Source organism: Camellia sinensis, unplaced genomic scaffold, assembly GCF_055761805.1.
Source record: "Camellia sinensis isolate YWXY unplaced genomic scaffold, ASM5576180v1 Unanchor3, whole genome shotgun sequence".
NCBI lineage: Eukaryota > Viridiplantae > Streptophyta > Magnoliopsida > Ericales > Theaceae > Camellia > Camellia sinensis.
This window is the reverse complement of record NW_028129178.1, coordinates 6,376,530-6,395,231: the sequence shown is the minus strand read 5'-3', so window position 1 is coordinate 6,395,231 and position 18,702 is coordinate 6,376,530. Positions and strand designations below refer to the sequence as shown.

At 33.7% G+C, this 18,702-nt stretch overlaps 1 protein-coding gene across 3 annotated transcripts; it reads left to right on the top strand.

Moving 5' to 3' along the window:
* Positions 1-2,848: 2,848 nt before the first annotated feature.
* On the top strand, positions 2,849-17,757 carry LOC145788659 (kinesin-like protein KIN-7N). 3 transcript variants are annotated; one of them, XM_082912438.1, is made up of 18 exons: positions 2,849-3,098; positions 3,204-3,293; positions 3,837-3,955; positions 4,144-4,257; positions 4,346-4,427; positions 4,528-4,595; positions 4,698-4,757; positions 4,938-5,080; positions 5,152-5,254; positions 5,358-5,438; positions 6,403-6,471; positions 6,551-6,610; positions 6,736-6,888; positions 7,802-8,080; positions 8,919-9,005; positions 10,908-11,066; positions 11,164-11,433; positions 17,632-17,757. In XM_082912438.1, exons 1-18 carry the CDS (start codon positions 2,954-2,956, stop codon positions 17,659-17,661), a joined length of 2,112 nt encoding a protein of 703 aa, XP_082768564.1. In that variant the 5' UTR covers positions 2,849-2,953; the 3' UTR covers positions 17,662-17,757. The 3 variants fall into 3 exon arrangements, with proteins under 3 accessions (XP_082768564.1, XP_082768559.1, XP_082768563.1); XM_082912433.1 differs by lacking the exon at positions 17,632-17,757 and adding an exon at positions 16,409-17,018; XM_082912437.1 differs by lacking the exon at positions 17,632-17,757 and adding an exon at positions 16,409-16,578 and having other exon boundaries at positions 11,164-11,498.
* Positions 17,758-18,702: the final 945 nt, after the last annotated feature.

Here is an 18,702-nt window from a genome sequence, read left to right as displayed (position 1 = left end):
ACCCCCAGCAACACCAACTCACACCAAGTTTTTTAACTAATAGGGAGCCCTTGTACGGCTAGTGTAAGTTTACTATTTACCACTACAAAATGCCTCGCCAAGCCTCTTTCTGTTTCTATGCCAAGAATGTTTTCCTTACCTACCCACAATGCCCTTGCCAAAAAAACAACTCCTAGAGCTCCTCCAATCCCTTCTCCAACTAGTCTATCTTTCATACTGCATACTTGTCGCAAGGGAGCTCTATGAAGATGGAAACCCTCACCTTTATGCCATGGTTCAATGTACAAAGAAAATCCAAACCTCCAACCACAGATTTTTTGATCTCACTAGAACCAACAGGAGAATCTATCATCCAAATATAGCAAAACTCCATTCTCTAACAGCAAGTCGACATTATATATAGAAAAGGGGGCCATTTCATAGAATGTAGAGAATTTTCATCTAAGAGGAAAACTCCTTCGAAAAACAGAGACAAACTCTGGGGGGAATACTTGCAGAAGTAGAAATGGGGAAAAAATTCTTTGCACTCTGCAATGAAAGATGTCCCACCGATTATGTCACAAAATATCCCCAATTAAAAACATTTTCGAGGGATCATTACAAACAAAAAGTGGCCCCCATATACTAGCCCCTTTAATTCATTTCTTTTTTTAAATGAAGAAGTAAAAAATTGGGCAGAAAATAATATTTTGTTTGTAAGTCAAAATTTTGTAAAATACGAGTAATGTCAAAATTGTTCTCTCTCTGTTTGCAGTGAAAACGACTGGATTAGATTAGGAATACACAAAAATTATATCAACGATTTACATACTAACGAAGAACTCTCCTCATCATCTGATTTCACCATCAAATACATCATCACTGCTCGAATATTTTACTTCATCATCACCAGAATGGTAATCACTATCATCATCATTTTCATTTGACTCCTCATTACCCTGACCACTCAAACTCTCAGTGCCATCTGATTCATGTTCATCATCAACAGTTTCATTCCAATCCATATCCTCATCACTAAACCCATGGACATTGTCCTCATGGTGCTCTTCATATACATCTACAGTATGTACTCAATCACCTCCACCATTTCCATCTCCAACATCATTTCTATCTTTACCATCTTCCATGCCAATAGAATATGCAATATCTACATATAAGGTAATTGTTTTATTTCTACCTTGCACATAAAACATGTCCAATACATCAAGATCATTTTCTATTAATCTCCTATTCTCAAAACTAGGTATATCACAATGCAATGTCATAGCTATTGCTTTACTACAAGTAATGTGAGAGATGACTGTTGCAGTCACATCTTTCAAAGCATCAATGTAGCAATACATATTTAGATCCACATCATATACTCTACCCACTTTGCCTTTATAGTTGATGATTAAATCAAAATAAGGGAATGCAACCATACTGTGATCATAATGAGTAACAATTAATTACAAAAAAACAACTCCATTCAACAATTACTTAGCCAAATGTAATTCATAAGTAGAATACATACAAAAAATAACAAATCTCCAAATTCATAACAAACATAAATAAAAGCTTATACAATCATAATTGCATAACAAAAAGAATAAAAAAAAAAAAAAATCCCTAAATCATTATTTCTAATAAAATTAAGAAGAAAATTGTTTTTGACAGTAAATTAATAAAACCAAATCCCCAAATTCATAACAAACATAAATAAAAGCTCATACAATACAATCATAATTGCATAGCAAAAAGAATAAAAAAAAATCCTAAATCATTATTTTTAAGAAAAATAAGCAGAAAACTATTTTTGACAGTAAATTAACAAAACCCCAAATGTTACAAATCAACCAAATCCATACAATCATAATTTCATAACAGCAACAACAATAAATGAAGAAACCTATTTCTGACATGAAATTAACAAAACCCCAAATTTTACAAATAAAACAAGCCCATACAATCATAATTTCATAATCAATTTTTCTAAGAAAAATAAGAACAAAACTATTTCTTAAAAGTAAATTAATAAAAATCCCCAAATTTTGCAAATAAACCAAACCCATTCAATCATAATTTCACAAGGAAAAAACGAAAATAACCATAAAATCAAAAATCATAACAAAAAGAAGACCAAAAAAAAAAAAAACCCTACATCAATATTTTTAACACACAATTAACAAAATCCCTATTTTCCAGTGATAAATTTTGCAAAAAACATAAAAGTCCTAAATGTATATTTTCGAAAGAAACCTTTTTCACATACATATCATCAATCAAACCCATATAGTTAGAAATTTTATATAAAAAGAAAAAAAAAAAAATTCAAAAATCCATATAAAAAGAAAAAAAAAAAATTGTAAACCCTAGACTCAAATTTCTCATATTCGAAATATGAAAGGTGTAAAATCTTACTTGTATGCCTTAAAAACAACTTTTCACTAATCAATCTCTTTCATATTTTGCATTGGCAACAATGATCAAACCAAAATCTCACGTTTTTTCGTCGTTTCTTCACACCGATCGGTCTTCTCCAAAGATTTCGTCTCTCTCTCTCTCTCTTCTACAAATTCGATTATCAATCAGAATATGTAGTGAATTAGAGATTTAGGGTATAAAGGGTACTATCGTTTTTTCGTGCTCCAAAGCAAGGGTAATAAAGTCATTTAGTATATACAAGTAACGTCGTTTGTATCAATTTGATGAAATGGAAAAATCTTGATAATGTCAGTTAAAATAAGAGAGATTTTTGTAATTATTCAAATCACCGAAAAAGTCCCTGTATTTGTTAAAAATCTGAGGGGAGGTGATTGTAATTTACCCAAAATATTTTCAAAATTACAACAGAAAGCGCCCGCCCGATTTGAAACTCAAACCACAGAATCAGATCCAACAGTCGTCTCCTTGTAACAAAGGAGAGGAGAGGAGAGGAGGGGAGAGAGAGAGAGAGAGAGGGAGAGAGAGAGAAATGGAGAAGATATGTGTAGCAGTGAGAGTGAGACCTCCTGTGATGGAGGAGACCTCCAATGGAACTTTCTGGAAGGTCGAAGACAATCGTATATCTCTTCACAAATCCCTCGGCACTCCTATCTCTGGAGTTTCTTATGCTTTTGGTATATAATATACTATCCACTTCTCTCTCTCTCTCTCTCTCTCTCTCTGTACTTATATATATAGATATGTTTAAGGAATCATTTGTTGTAATGAATGGATTTCAGATTATGTATTTGATCAAGATTGCACAAATGAAAGGGTTTACAAGCTTCTTACCAAGGACATCATTCACGCTGCTGTCGAGGGTTTCAATGGTATATGCTTCCCTTTTTCCCTCTTATTTTCCCAATTGTGTTTTAGCTTCCATCATGGATTTTAGTATAAATTTACAAAAAGGGAAAATAATAAGCAATTGAAATACAAGCTCATTTTTTCCTTTCTTTTTCCAATCGATGATTTTTAAACAAAGCCTTAGCTAATTCGACTAATGGTTTGAGCTGAGAATAGTTAGATGTCTGCCAAAGTTTTTTTTTTTTCCCCTTGATTTGATGTACTTTTTTTTTTTGTCTGATTTTAATTGCGTAAAATTTCATTGAATGAGTAGAAAATATAATTTTGAATATTTTTTCTTACTTTCATTTGTTTTTTTTGACAAACAAAAGATTTGCTTCAATTAAGAAACAAACATTTTCATGTTTTAGTTGTGTGTTAAGCTATTGAGAAAATTTTATTTTTTAGTTTTATTTATTTATTTATTTTTCTTCTTAACCAACTGCCGGTAAAGAATCATGTCATATTATTATTAATAACATTCGTCATTTTCATTGATTTGAAGTTAATCATTATGATGTGTGCAGGAACTGCGTTTGCATATGGGCAGACCAGCAGTGGCAAGACTTTCACAATGAATGGTTCTGCAAATGACCCAGGAATTATTCACCGGGCTGTAAAAGATATATTTACAAAAATTCAAATGGTATTTTTATTATTTTAAATTAATTATTGCTAATATCTTGTCTATTTTAGCAACTAATATCCTCATCACCACTATCACCATTCTTATGGCATTCACTATGCTGTTTTTCTTGATGTAATGTGCTGAGAAATCTAGGAATTTTCATATACTATTTATTTATTTATATAATTTTGTTTTAATGTTCTCAGACGACTGACCGGGAGTTTCTCATTCGGGTTTCTTACATGGAAATTTATAATGAGGAAATTAATGATCTTTTTGCTATAGAGAACCAGAAATTGCAAATTCATGAGAGTTTGGAGGTGTGTTGTGGACAGAAAATGACACTTTTGCAAGTTTTTTTTTAGAACTGTCAACCGTGTAATAACATCACATATTTTTCTTTTCTAGCGTGGAATATTTGTTGCAGGTCTAAGGGAGGAAATTGTGAATAGTGCTGAACAAGTGCTTAAGCTCATCGAATCTGGAGAAGGTTTGACCCTCAACTGGAATAGGTCCTTTTCGGCTGGTTATACTTGCATCATTCTCCCTATTTGAATGCTAAAATTTACTTTTAAAATTTCTTCTTACAGTTAATCGGCATTTTGGTGAGACAAACATGAATGTTCGTAGTAGTAGATCTCACACAATATTTAGGATGGTATGTCCTTGATGTTTCATGGAAATGTTGCTATGTTGAAAGCTGTTTCTTTGTGGCATTTACTCAGAACATTGATTTTATTTATTTATTAATTTGTGCCAGGTAATTGAAAGTAAGGGAAAGGATTCATGTTCTGATGACGCAATTCGTGTTGCTGTATTGGTTTGTATTTTTCCAAGTCTTGCCTTGTTCAGAAATTGATTAGCTAATTGTTGCATACCATTTCACATATATTATAATATTTGTTTCTTGTTTTAATTGTTATCCTTTTTTTTTAATATCTTAACTTCATATTCTATTTAAATTTATTATTGTTGGCTTTTTTTTTTTTTTTTGAACTAGAATTTGGTAGATTTAGCTGGGTCTGAACGGATTGCTAAAACTGGAGCTGGTGGAGTACGTCTGAAGGAAGGAAAACACATCAATAAGAGCTTAATGATTCTTGGCAATGTGATTAACAAACTAAGTGATGGTGCAAAGCAAAGGTATTGGCCTCCTTAAGTTAATAATCCATCTCATAAAACAACTGTCTGAATGAATCAAAATATAAATGCAGGGGACACATTCCTTATCGGGATAGTAAGCTCACTCGCATACTTCAACCTGCTCTTGGTGGCAATGCCAAAACTTCTATAATTTGCACTTTAGCACCAGAAGAGGTAGGTTATTAATATGTTATCGAGTTATATGTGTGTATATATATATATATATTACATCAAGTTTAACATTATAGTATGGTTTTAATATGGCTACTTCATCCAGATTCACATAGAGGAAACGAAAGGAACCCTCCAATTTGCTAGCAGAGCCAAGAGAATAACAAATTGTGTTCAAGTGAATGAGGTTTGTTAGTTATTTGGTTTAATAACACTCAATTCTTTTCCAACTTAGTAAGATTACAACATTTTACTTCAACATATACTTTTGTTACTGTAGCTGCCATATTGTTTGTTGCTGACATACTTTTTAGTAGAATCTAGCTGTAAAAGGTAATATATAATATGGATTTAATAGAAGTTAGTGTCTGAAGTGTTCCTAGAATTTTTTATTTTTGAGATGAGGGCATGTTGAATATTCTTAATTTTTTTTGTATATTGATTTCTTTCCTATGGTTTGTAATTTATCATGCGGAAGTTCATAAATTTTAAATGAGTTGAGCCAAAGAGAAAACCTAAATGTGATGGTTTACATGATTCATGCTGTATCCAATTGAAAAGTAGCTTACAGTTGGTTGGATGGTTACCTCTTTCTTAAGTTTCCAGTTTCAATATTGACTTCATTTTTGGTTTTGGTCATTGTAAAATAATGATTTGTTAAAAAAAAAAAAAAAAAAAAACTAGGAACTTTACACTTGAACTAGTTGAAATGGGCTAAACTAGAATGTTAAAAATGTTAACGTGGGTGGCATCAAACTAAAATGATTTTGAAAATATTAAGTATGGAACATTTTCCAATGTTTATAAATTGAAGGATCTTACTTATATCATATATTGCATTATAGCACCACTTCCTTGTGTATTTGCAGTTTAATCACCAAGTTGGTTGCATAGATTTTTGAAAGCCAAAAAGTTAAACATTTATGGATTTGTTCATTGAGAGCTTGCCTTGATTGTGTAAATTATCGTGTTTTAACTTAACTGATCCCTCTGGGTTTGACATCATTTTGTTTGCAAATAGTTTTTAAATAATGATTAAGCATATTATCTAAAGTAATAATTATTATTTTAAAGTTGATTCCTTGCTTCTTTCAAATCTAATGGTATGGCTAATTGGAGTTGATTTTTTTTTTGTTTCTTTTTTTTTGTAGATTTTGACAGATGCTGCCTTACTGAAGCGACAAAAACTAGAGATAGAGGATCTACGTAACAAACTTCAGGTGAATGATCGTATTTCTGTTTTTTCTTCATGCTAAGGCAAGCAAAGAACAAATTTAATGCTGTAAACATCTTTTTCAGGGATCTCGAGCTGAAGTGCTGGAGCAAGAGATCTTGAAATTGCGGAATGACATGCTCAAGGCAGTTTTTTATCGTTATTTTTACTTTTATATTTTGTAGAGTTATGCCTATTTTATTGTACAGTAAGCTCTATTACTGTAATTTGTTCATTGCATGCATTTATTTGTCTGTTGTCCATTCATCAGTATGAGCTAGAGCGTGAGAAACTTGCTATGGAACTGGAGGAGGAGAGGAAATCACACAAAGCACGAGATCAATGCATTAGGGAACAACAAATGAAAATTGACAATCTCAATAGTCTTGTCACTATTTCGGATTCCGATAAAAAGTCTAGCCAGGTAAACTTTTACAGTGCAATGTCTTTAAAATGTTTATTGATGCTGTTTAATAAACCATCTTTATCCTCTTATCCTGTTCACTTTCATCAGAATAGATGAGTTTGTAATATACTAAGAAAAAGTTCATAGATATCAGTTCACTTTTAATCAATTAGGCTTTATTTATCCTAACTACTTATCTGGGCAAAAGCAGTCATTTTTCCACTTTCTGTACATAAATATCTTTCTGTTTTACTACTCTATCCAAGATTTATCAGTAGTTATCAAATCTCTTCCTATCTAACGTGAGGCTGTTTGATCAAATGACATAGACTTTGTCGAGAAAAAGATTTCTTGGATAAAATGAAAATTGGATTCATGTAACAGGAGAAATATTTCCCATTGGTTGGAAAGATACGTTTCTGTGAAAGATATATTTTTGAATTAACAGGAAGTCTTTGAAGTATATCCTATATCTTTACCATGGGAAGTCTTTGAAGTATATTCCATAACTTTACCCTGTACTACGGAATTTAGTTAAAATTCTTTGCCTACTTTACTTGCTTTGGATCAGGTTGTTGCTATCAACAAATTTAAGTTTTCAGACATGGTTTTTGCCTGAAATCAGGTTGCTAATAACATGTCCACAATTGACGGCTTGTTTTTAGAAGAAATTTCCTGAAACGATCTCATTGATTAATACAAAGTCTATCCTTGCTACAAAACTGAGACTGGTGAGGTCTGATGGATATTTTATATAAACCTTCGCCTTTATTTTGTTTTGCTCTGGGTGGTATGGAAATTGCGACACTGGTGTTTATTTTCCATGAAACAAAAAAAAATGTCTGTTTTATTCTTTTATTGAGGTATTACAAATTTTCCTTTCTGTGTTCCTGGGATAGTTAATTGAATTATATCACTGGTGGTTGTCCAGGAATTCGCAAACCTCAAGGAAGAAACCAGTGATAGTCATAGCATATGCCAGGAAGATGCTTTTAGAACCCCTTGTTTTAAGGCAGTTCCCAATGCCTTTGTTGTGAAACGATCAAATTATTGTACGCAACCTGAGTATAGTCCTCTTCCAGATACATTAAGTAATGTTGCTGATGAAGACACATGGTTAAAAATGAACAATGGCTACAAAGCAGACTTTGATTCACTTCTGACTCCTGCAAGAAAAGTTCAGTCTTTTCCATCCAGTGACATCACTCCTGTGAGTTCATGTTTAAGCATCCATCCTACTCATTGATTTCATGGTCCGTTTTTAATTTTCGTACTTGATTTTTTTTCATTTGTTATTTTATTCATAACTATAAAAAATTTGTTGTTCCTCATACAACTTAATATGACTATTTTGACACGAGTGACTTGGAGAATAATAGAAAACACTTTTGAAACAGAATGTTTAAATTTAATGATAATGATGCTGAAACTGTTTCCTCTTACACCATGAACCAAGAATTGGTCTCTATACAAGTTTTAAAGAATAATCTTTTGCTTCTTAGTGAGTACTACTAACTATTCTTTCAATCTTGCAGTACATTTTAGTTGTCAACTTGAACTTGGGTTGGCATTTTCATTTTTCTATTGCAATATCTATCTAACTGATGATCAAATAAACAATTGTGAATATTTTGGTGATTTTATCTTGTTTCCAGCATTGAGTTCCAATGTTTGGGATTGTATTCGTTTTTAGAAAAAAAAAGCTGTGTTTAATGTAATTTTAACATTTTATTTTGCTCATATAAATATAAGTACATATATAACGTTGGTTTTGGAGTCAGCAGCCTTTGGTTTATTTCAGTAGCCTGAATGAGAGTCTACTAGCTGTTACTTACTCTTTTTGTGGGGTCAATAAAAGCAATGCAGTTCATCCTCATAGTGACATAAGGCTGCCTCTTTTCAATGCTGGTTATTAAAATTGATACAGACTCAGTGCATGATAATAGATGTTTGTAGCAATAGTTTTTTTCCATGTCTATGTAAATGGATAATTTGTTGGACATGAATACCTATGTATAATAGTTTGGACTCGTTATTATCTCTATCAGGGTTGCTTAATGAAAAATTCCGAGCAAGAGATCCAACATCTCAAAAGACAATTGGAACTTGCTACAAAAGAAAAAGATGAACTCACGGTTAGTCTATTGCAATTATGTTTATTTACTCTTGTTAATTACCTTAAAATGCCTAAATTTGATCAGTGTTGCTAGAAGCAACATAAAGTTGATCAATGTTTTAGGGCTCTTAACAATTTTCTTAAATGTGTTTATTGATGATGAAGAGTAATACATTACTGCTATAGGAAATAGAGGGATTCTCTTTCCAAAAGTTATGGTTACCATTGCCCACTTTTTTATTTTAAGAATGCTGCTCCTAGTACAAAATAGTAATCACATACTTAAGAGTTTGTCTCATTTACCTTGTGAAGTGAAGTCCCACATCACCCGAGTACTAAAGTAATGTTAAGCATATAAGCGTGAGGGTACCTTCACCTCAATAGCTAGCTTTTGGTGTTTAGTTCTATCCAAGACCGTATAACATGGTATCAAAGCTGGAGTACTTAGGGATGGGTAGGGTGTGTGTCCTTGGCTAGGGCTGTAAATGTGCCGAGCTGAGCCGAGCTTTTGAGTGTTCATGCTTGTTTACTAAGAATTAGTTGAGCTATTGAGGGAGGTACTTCACAACCTCCCTCATGCCCAGTGTACTCACTCCATTAATACAGTTACACACATCCTCAAACAAGATATCTCCAGCAATCCTCTTTGAGCTATTTTGTTGGACTTTATCAAGAGATTAGGATGTCCTTGGGAGGCCTGTTTTCTTTCTTTCCTGTCCCATGTACCAAAAAGACAAAAGAAAGAAGGCACAAGTTTTCAGAGAAAGAAGGGAAGTAAACCTGTTCGTTGCAATAAAAATGTTGCACACCATGATTCTTCTTTAAGACCCAAAAATAATGGAGATACTCTAACTGAACTTACCAGCCAAACTTTCCTTTGGTTCTGTTGTTTCACATTAGTTTTCGTGTTTTTCTTTTAATATTTAGTGGTAACCTGCTTCAATCATCAAATCATATAATTTCAGTCATGAGGTTTATGCATGAATTATTTATACTAAATATAAAGGGAGAATCCTTGGTTTTGATGTTTTGTAGATTTTTCACATACCAAAATTATCCAAAACAAGTTTCTTAAGAATATTTTAGTTAAGTCGTTGAATTTAAGGGTAAATATGGAAACTGGCACTTAGAGATAAGTCTAAAGTATCTCTAAGGGTAAATTATCCAAAAGCATCTTTGTCCCATATGTATTTGTAGGTTCAGAGTCATTTAGTGGGATTGACTCAAATGGATATTAGGAATGGATGCTAAAAAGTCAGAACCTGTTCAACCAATCTTCAGTCACCAAAGAAGAGCAATAATTACATATATACTTTGAAATCAGTTATATTGGAAACTCAGTATTAATTATATAATTGGAAACAAACTGCTAGTTATTCATTTTGAAAAAAAATGATCATTGGGGTATTTCTTTCTTACATTCCAGTAAAATAGTTATGTTGTTTATTTTTCTCCCATTTCTTTTACTTTCCGATGTACATGCGTCACTTGCACTCACGTAGTGAGTGCCACCCCTGTAGTTCATTAATAATTGTGGATGCTGTCTAGAATAGACAATGGTGCATCGCCTGTTGCTTCCATGTTTGAGTGATAAAATGATATGTCTTGTAAATCCCCCCGCCTTACATATGTGACAGATTCCTGGTCCACACAGGCACTCAAAATTTCATTGCTGAATTTTCCTTTCAATATTAAATATTCCTTCTCTTCTATTGCCAACTTTGTTCATTTAGTAATTCTTCTTCGTTTCTGTCAGTTATACATATTTTTCCATAATGCTATCATGACTAAAGTAATTTTATTGATGAAATTGAATAACCAGATTTTGGTTTGTTTCAATCTCCTGTTACCATTGTATTCAGCCACGATTATATTTCTCATGCATACATGACATTTTATGTATTGATAATATTTATTACAGAGAAATCACATGGAACAAATACTATTGAATAAACGGTTAATGGGGGAGATTTCAGAACTGCAACAAGAGGCACTACTAATCCAAGAAATTCCTCGACAACTGCTTGAGTCTGTGGCGAATTGTAAAGATATATATAAGGACGTTTTGTCAAGTTTGCAGGTGAAACCTATACCTCATTTTTGCCTCTTTCAACCTTATTTACCAAAAGAGCTCAATAAGACAATGTTAACTATTTGTTCTTTTGTAACCTGAACAGAGTTTTGTAACCAATGAGAATTCTTCAACCTCAAAGTTACTCTCTAGCACAAGCGAGATTGGTACAAGTCTTTTCTCAACTTTGGAAAGCCATTTCTCAATGGTTATAGATGGCCAAAGAAGATCCAGTGAGAACAATACTGTTATTCAAGAACAAAGCAAACTGCTTTGTGAGAGGTTGAGCAGCACAATTACATCCTTGGTACTATCAGAAGCACCAATGAATGACAATAATCTGTCAAGCAATCTACTACACAACTGGGAATATAAGGTAGCTGCCTGGTCACCACTATCAAGAAGTCACTTGTCAATTTTGATATTATTCTCCATTTTGATGTTAGTATATCTTTCCTCAATTTTCGGGCTTACGGTATTCTAATTGGTTGTGCTATATATTATGCCTCTTCATTTGACAAGTTTAATAATTTAATAATATCAGCAAAACATGTTCCCTCTTACAATATAGTGTTATATTTCATTTCACTGGACAATAAATGATATTGGGTCTCTACTTTAAATCATTACCTCTCATGTTATTATGATGTGAAATTGGATGTTAATAAGCAGTAATTTAGCTCATCGATTTCGAAAAAAAAAAAAAAAATATCGTCCAGCCCCAACACCACACACCCCCCCCCCCCCCGGGCGGGCGAGTTTGAGTCTTCTAACAAAATAAATCCTAAGTTTCTAATTTTGTCAATTCAAACCCTAATATTTTGATTTGTTTTCAATGTAAACCATTTGCCTATTTTCGTTAACTAAAACTGAAGAAAAAATTGTATTTTAGTCATTATATTCAATGTAGGTATACGAAAAATTTCTAAAAATATTATTTTTCATTGAGTTTAATTGTTGAAATATCATTTTCTGTCAATTTTACCTAATAAAAATAGACAGATGGTTTAGATTGAAAACAAATCAAAAGATTATGGTTTAAATTGACAAAATTAAACGCCTCGAAGGTTCTTTCTTGCCTCAATGATGAGGGCTTCACAATGTCCTATGTGTGGGAGTGTAGAACTTGCCTTGAAATCGCTAGAATAAAGGATGATAATACTAAGCAAATGCAATAAATATTACCATTGATGAATAGTAATGGTTTGCAGATTTGGATAGTGTAAAAGCTGTGGGTTAGCTAAAGGATAAACAAAGCAATAGAAGCTAAGTTAATGACAAATAAGCTGTTGGAGCTATGACAATGTAACGATAGAGGTGATGGGCCAAATTGAGTTGATTGAATGTTGAATTCGATGTTTGTGGTGCTGGACCGTGCCTTCATTTCTTGTATATTTAGTTCCCGAATACACTCCTGCTTGCCTGATGAGACAATGTCACGTGTCTTGTGCTCTCTTGCCACTATCAACCTCAGTTCCCAAGTTTTCTGTTGAATCATCTCTACAACTCCACCACCTTCTATAAATCCTATTTATGCTCCCTAACATTCTCCATTTCTAGCCACTTGCCCCACTAACCAAAGTGGGGCACAACATTACCTTAAGTGGGGCACAACATTACCTAGGATAATGGGAGTAATCATCAAGAAATCCTGATATCTTGTCGTGAGGTGTGCATCACGGCTGGAGCACTTTTCCTCTATTGCTGCCTGACAGTGGCAGCTGGATAGAAAGTAGGGACTGAGTTGTAACTGTTTTTTCCTTTTTGCGAACTATTATGTGAGCTGTTGTTAGTTTGATTCAAACTCACCTTGTAGTCATTACACCCAATGGTTTGGGTTTTAAAACAAAGTGGCTTGGGATTTATGTCTTCTCTCCGTGATGGAAAATAGTGCCACATGGTGGCCTTCCATTAGTGGTGCCATTTTGGGTACATATAGTAGGACAACACATTGGAAGATGGAAACAAAGCTTATACATTTGTAGATATCTTTGAAAGCCGTCTCAAATGAGCTGACAAAGAAGGGGATCTCAAGCATTTGTTACAAACAATGTTTGCTTGTTTGTTAAAAGCCATGAATTTAGAGGTGTAGTGCATCCGCCATTGAACCTCAAAAGTTGTGGTAGGCTTAGGATGTTAGCTCATCTTCCACCTGTTCTTTTCGTGATAGATGTAGATGTGCTTGTCTATACGAACCCCTCTCTAGAAGCATTTGAGGTGCCTGGAGCCTAAGTGCAAGGCGTAAGGCAAGGCTCGTGCCTCACCAAATCGAGTGGCAAATTGTAGAAGATAAGCAAAATTTTAATATAGGCAAAGTTTTCACCATAAAATTCTATTTTTAAAATTCTAAAATCATAAAACAACATTCAACATTTCACAAAGGGACAAGCCATAAAAGTAATATTCAACATAAGCCAAACCAAACCAAATCAAACCAAATCAAACCAAGTCTTAAGTCCCATCAAATGGGGTCGGCTTCATGAATCATTTTTCTCCACTTGATTCTCCCAACGGCCATATGATTAGTTAAATTAAGGAGATTCATATCTCTATTTCCTACACTAGCCCACATCAATCTAGATCTGTTCTTTCCCCTAACACTTCCAGCTACCGTCATTGTATCGCATCTCTTCACTACTGCCTCTGTTGGTTTCCGTTGTATATGACCAAACCATCTTAATCTATTCTCTCTCAACTGATCTTCTATCGGTACTACTTTTATCCATTCATGAATATACTTATTTCTAAATCTGTCTTTTCTAGTTTTGCCACACGTCTATCTTAACATCCTTATCTTATCAATATTCATCTTATTTATATGTTTCTTAGTTGCCCAACATTCCGTTCCATACAATATTGTTAGTCTAATAGCTGTGCTCTAGAACTTTTCTTCTAGTCTAGGGGGTACTCGTTTATCACACAGTACCTCAGATGCACTTCTCCACTTAAGCTACCTCGCCTTAGTTCATGGACCACATTCTTGGTTCACAATCTTGACTTTTCCTCTGTTTCTATTGTTACTTTTATTAAAATTATACTCAATATACTCTGTCTTAGTTCTGTTTATCCTAAATCCTTTAGATTCAAGTGCTTTTCTCCAAGTCTCCAACTTAGTGTTAACTCCTCTAGTCTCATCTACTAACATGATATCATTTGCAAAAAGCGTACACCATAACACATCATCCTGAATATTTTTTGTCAACTCATCCATAACTAAAGCAAAAAGATAAGGACTTAAGATTGGTCCTTGGTGTAACCCCACAATAATTGAAAATTCACTTGTCTCTTCAGCAGACGATCTAATAGTGGTCACCACACCTTCATACATGTTCCTAATCACATCAATGTAACCTTTTGTCACCCCTTTCTTCTCTAACACCACTAGATTATATCTCGAGGCACTCTATCATATGCTTTCTCAAGATCGATAAAAACCATGTGACTATCTCTTCTCTTTTCTCTATATTTTTCTATTACTCTCCTCAAAAGATAGATTGTTTTCATTGTTGACCTACTAGGCATAAATCCAAATTGATTCTCTGACACCTCTACTATATCTCACAATTGATGTTTTATCACTCTCTCCAAAACTTTCATTATGTGACACATCAGTTTGATTCCTCTATAGCTGTTGCAATTTTGGACATTTTCCTAGTTAACAAAATCTTACTAAATAACCTAGTCAACCAATTACCTTCCTTTTTACCTAAACATTTCCAAGCTTCAATAGGGGCATCATTAGGTCCTAAAGCCTTATTCGATTTTATATTTTTAAGTGCAATCTCCATTTCAAAGTTCCTAATCCTGTAATAGAACCTGTGGTCTTGGTTTTCTTTATTACTGACTACTTCCTCCCCTTTTGACCTTCCTCCATGTTGCTCATTAAACAACTTTTCAAAATAGTTCTTCTACCTCTCCTTAATCTCTTCATCCTTCACCAACACCTTAGAGTCCTCACTCTTGATGCACTTGACCTGATTAAAATCTCCTGTTTTCCTCTCTCTTATCTTAGCAAGTTTGTATATTCTCCTCTCTCCGTCCTTTACTATCTAGTCTAGTGTATAGGTCATCATAAGCTTTCAACTTAGCTTCTCTCACTACTTTTTTGACCTTATTAATAAATCTGTAGCTTTTAAGGTTTTTCTCAGTTCTATTCTTCTTCCACTTTTTAAAGCACTCTTTTTTCTTCTTTATTACCGCTTGAACCTTCTCTTTCCACCATCCAATTTCCTTAGAGTTGGGTCCCTTTCCTTTCGACTCTCCAAGGACTTGCCTTGAGATTCTCTTCATACAATTGGCTATCAAGTTCCACATAGTGTTAGCATCATCTTCCAAGTCCCAAGTACCTTCTTTATCCATGCTATTCTTAAATTTTTCTAGTTTATCCCCTTTTAGGTCTCACCATCTTGTCCTACGACGTCCACTTTCCTTCTTAGCTTGGTATTGCCCTTTAAAATATAAATCTAATTCCAAAATCCTATGTTGAGACATTAGGCTCTCTCCAAGAATTATCTTACAGTTGTTGCATTTTAGACGGTTCACTTTTCTTACTCAATAGTAATCTATTTGGCTCCTATTTGACCCACTTTTAAAGGTTATCAAATGCTCTTCTCTCTTCAACATATAGAGAAAAATTTTAAACGCAACATTAAAAACTTCTAAAAACCACAAACATAACATCTAACAAAAGTCATAAAACATCACTTTCACATCTAACAAAAACTAATGTTTTGAGTTGTAATATGAACCACAGTGCAAACAGCTAAACATCTAGTCTCATGGATGCATTGTTTTAAGAGCTTAGTAATAAGCGTCATCATCACCAAAAACATAATCTCCATCATCATCGTTGTGACTCTTCTTAGTGGTTTTTTTTTTTTTTTTTTGATGTAAAAAATTGTGGCTAATCTATTAGTGGAGTTGTAATCCGATGTAGTAGCTTGTAAAGAAAAGCATATCATATTAGTGAAATCAATGGATGATGTTAATTTGTTAAAATAAAATAAAATGCTTAATCAAGATGTAAACTACCAAAAATCATATAGCGAACTAAGAGATCACCTCGTGTCTCAAAAAAAGGCAATCACCTTAATTGCATTAAAAATGTAATTAGATGGAAGTGCATGTGTTAGTTACAGATTTTTGATGAAGGCAGTTAATTACCCATCTTAGGTTGGTTCCCAACATGGACACTTTCAAGTGAACAAACTTGTATTTGAGCTAGTTTGACTGCTTGAAATTTACATTCTAGAACCTAGATGATAAGAACTACTTTTCAGCTGAAATTTCTGGAAGAGTTGCAGGTATATATCTGTCCTATTTTTAAGATTTAGTTTTTGATTTTGGTAAAGGACTGCACTTTGGGAGGCGAGATTGCTTGTTTGAAGATGAAGCTGGGTAATGATCTCAATACAATCAAGGAAAAATACCAGAGCTTGACAAAAGAGTTGAATACCAATACTCATCTTCTTGAGGATTCTAAGGAAAGATATCATAGCTTGGAGAGGGAGTTCCATCTCTTGAAAGAAGAACGAGACTCTCTGCTCCAAACAGTTTCCAGTTCATCTCAAACACTTGAACAAGTTACGAATGAAAAGGAAAAGGTTTGGCAGGATTTGAACACTGAAGTACAGAGAAGGAAAGATCTTGAAGAAGAGATCAAACAGTTTGGCATTGCCTTTGCAAGTCGACAGAAATCACTGATTTCTTTCCACAGTGACCTCAGATCTAAACTTGAGAACTTCAAGGCACAAAATCCAGTTTCAATACCTAAATCTCTTGGGTATTAATTAGGATGGCTGTATTCTATGTATTGAAATCCAGGAACTTATTTAACATGCCTTTTTTTTGCCCTCCCGTTTCCCTTATGTAACCCAAATATTATGGCTTTGTTAATCCCGATTGTTGTGTATTCATATGGACTGATCTACTTATATAACCAATCCAGACATTATTTCTTGACGCCTCAATGTTATTCAGATTATATTCGTTTAGTTGTGAAAGATCTTTTAGGTACACCGCATACACAAGGACTTCACAAGGGAATTTGGCATTCCAAGTTTTGGAGGGAAAGTTAGTCATTCTTATTGAAGATCATACCAGAATGGCAAGAAACATTTTGATATGGCATTTGTTGTAATAGTAATGGGGGAAAAACATAAAGCTATTGAAAGTTTTCAAGTTTGACTCTGCCTTGATTTGTTTATACTGTATTCTGAATGGAGAAACTTAGGTCCCATCAGCAGTTGGCCTTGTTTCATTTTTGAGTTTTAAAGACTGGCTTTGTAAATTGGGGGTGTTGTGCATTTTCAATTGAATCATTGTTCAGAGTTGACACATGATTTGTGCTTTCAATCATGTAGATGAATCAAATCAACCAAAATGTAGTGTTATTATGTCTCAATCTGCAATTGTTTTTACAATTGCTAGTAGGGGAATAGGGGAAAGAGAAGTTGCATCATATAACAGTAAGACTTGAATTCGAATATCACACTCAGCGAGGGAGCATATCATCTTTACTATGTCAACCCTTGGTCTTTTGCAAGCCACATTAACACAGTTATTTTTCTTTCAGGATTTGTTTGATTACGGTGTAAAAATATAATGGAAAGTGAAGTGTAAGACAAGGAAGATTGAGAGAATTTTACTTTTTAGTATGCATTTGGTTAATATGAATTTTTTGAGGAAGTTAACAGTTAGCATGACAAAGAGAAAAAGAAAACAGTAAACTACTTTCATGGAAGATAATTTTTTATTTTATTTTTTATATGTATTTTTTTTCGTAATAAACTGAACAAAGTTACAATACTGATATGGATTGTATGTAAAATTTAACTTTCTTGCATCTCTTACTATTTTCACTATTCAGCCTTAATATTTTTGATGAAAACATTCTCCGATTCATGTGGTATTTTGAGTGTGGTTCTGTTCCAAGTGTTGGTTGAAGACTGAAAACTGAAAGGCATAGAAACGTTGCAGGATGTCTTAATAGTTTTTGCTTTCCAAATGAGTCATGTTTTTTTGCATCAACACATTTGACTGTTTATGACTTTTTATTTTTTGGAATTCATGTTGTTGTTTTATATATTTTTGCTTTTAACTTGTGAGGTACAAATAATTTAAATAAGTTAAAATAAAAAATAATTATTAAAAAGTTGGAAAGTGAATTCTTTAAGAGCACTCGGTCTATAAATTTAATTTTAAATTTTTTTTGTCTAAAGATCTACATTCTAAAATATTTTGTTCCCAAGAATAAGTTTTTATAAAATGACCAAACTCTTCGTGTATATATATATATATATATTCCCAAACCAAACCCTAACCTAACCAAATCGCTCATATCTCTCTCTTCTTCGCTTTCTTCAGTCGCTGATCTCCCTCCTCTGCCACCGCCACCTCTCTCTCTCTCTCACATAATCATCTCGTCTTCCTATCTGTCAAGCTCCGCAGCGACCACCGCTATCTCCTCCAAGCTCCTTGTCGTCTGGCACGCCACCGGTTGCCAGGTTGCCACCCACTATTGCGCCAATGCTGCTCAATTCTTCATCTTCGAGGGCGGAAGTTGCGCCGTCATCTCCATGGCGATTCTCTCCTTGTGTGTAGTTCTCCCTCATTTTCGAACATTCTCTGGGACTCCCTCACCACT

Excerpts from the sequence above, each read along its gene's own strand:
- LOC145788659 (XM_082912433.1), top strand. The coding sequence starts at position 2,954 with ATGGAGAAGATATGTGTAGCAGTGAGAGTGAGACCTCCTGTGATGGAG. Across the intron at positions 8,081-8,918 it reads CATCCAGTGACATCACTCCT|GGTTGCTTAATGAAAAATTC; the intron begins GTGAGTTCATGT and ends TATCTCTATCAG. Across the intron at positions 9,006-10,907 it reads AAGAAAAAGATGAACTCACG|AGAAATCACATGGAACAAAT; the intron begins GTTAGTCTATTG and ends TATTTATTACAG.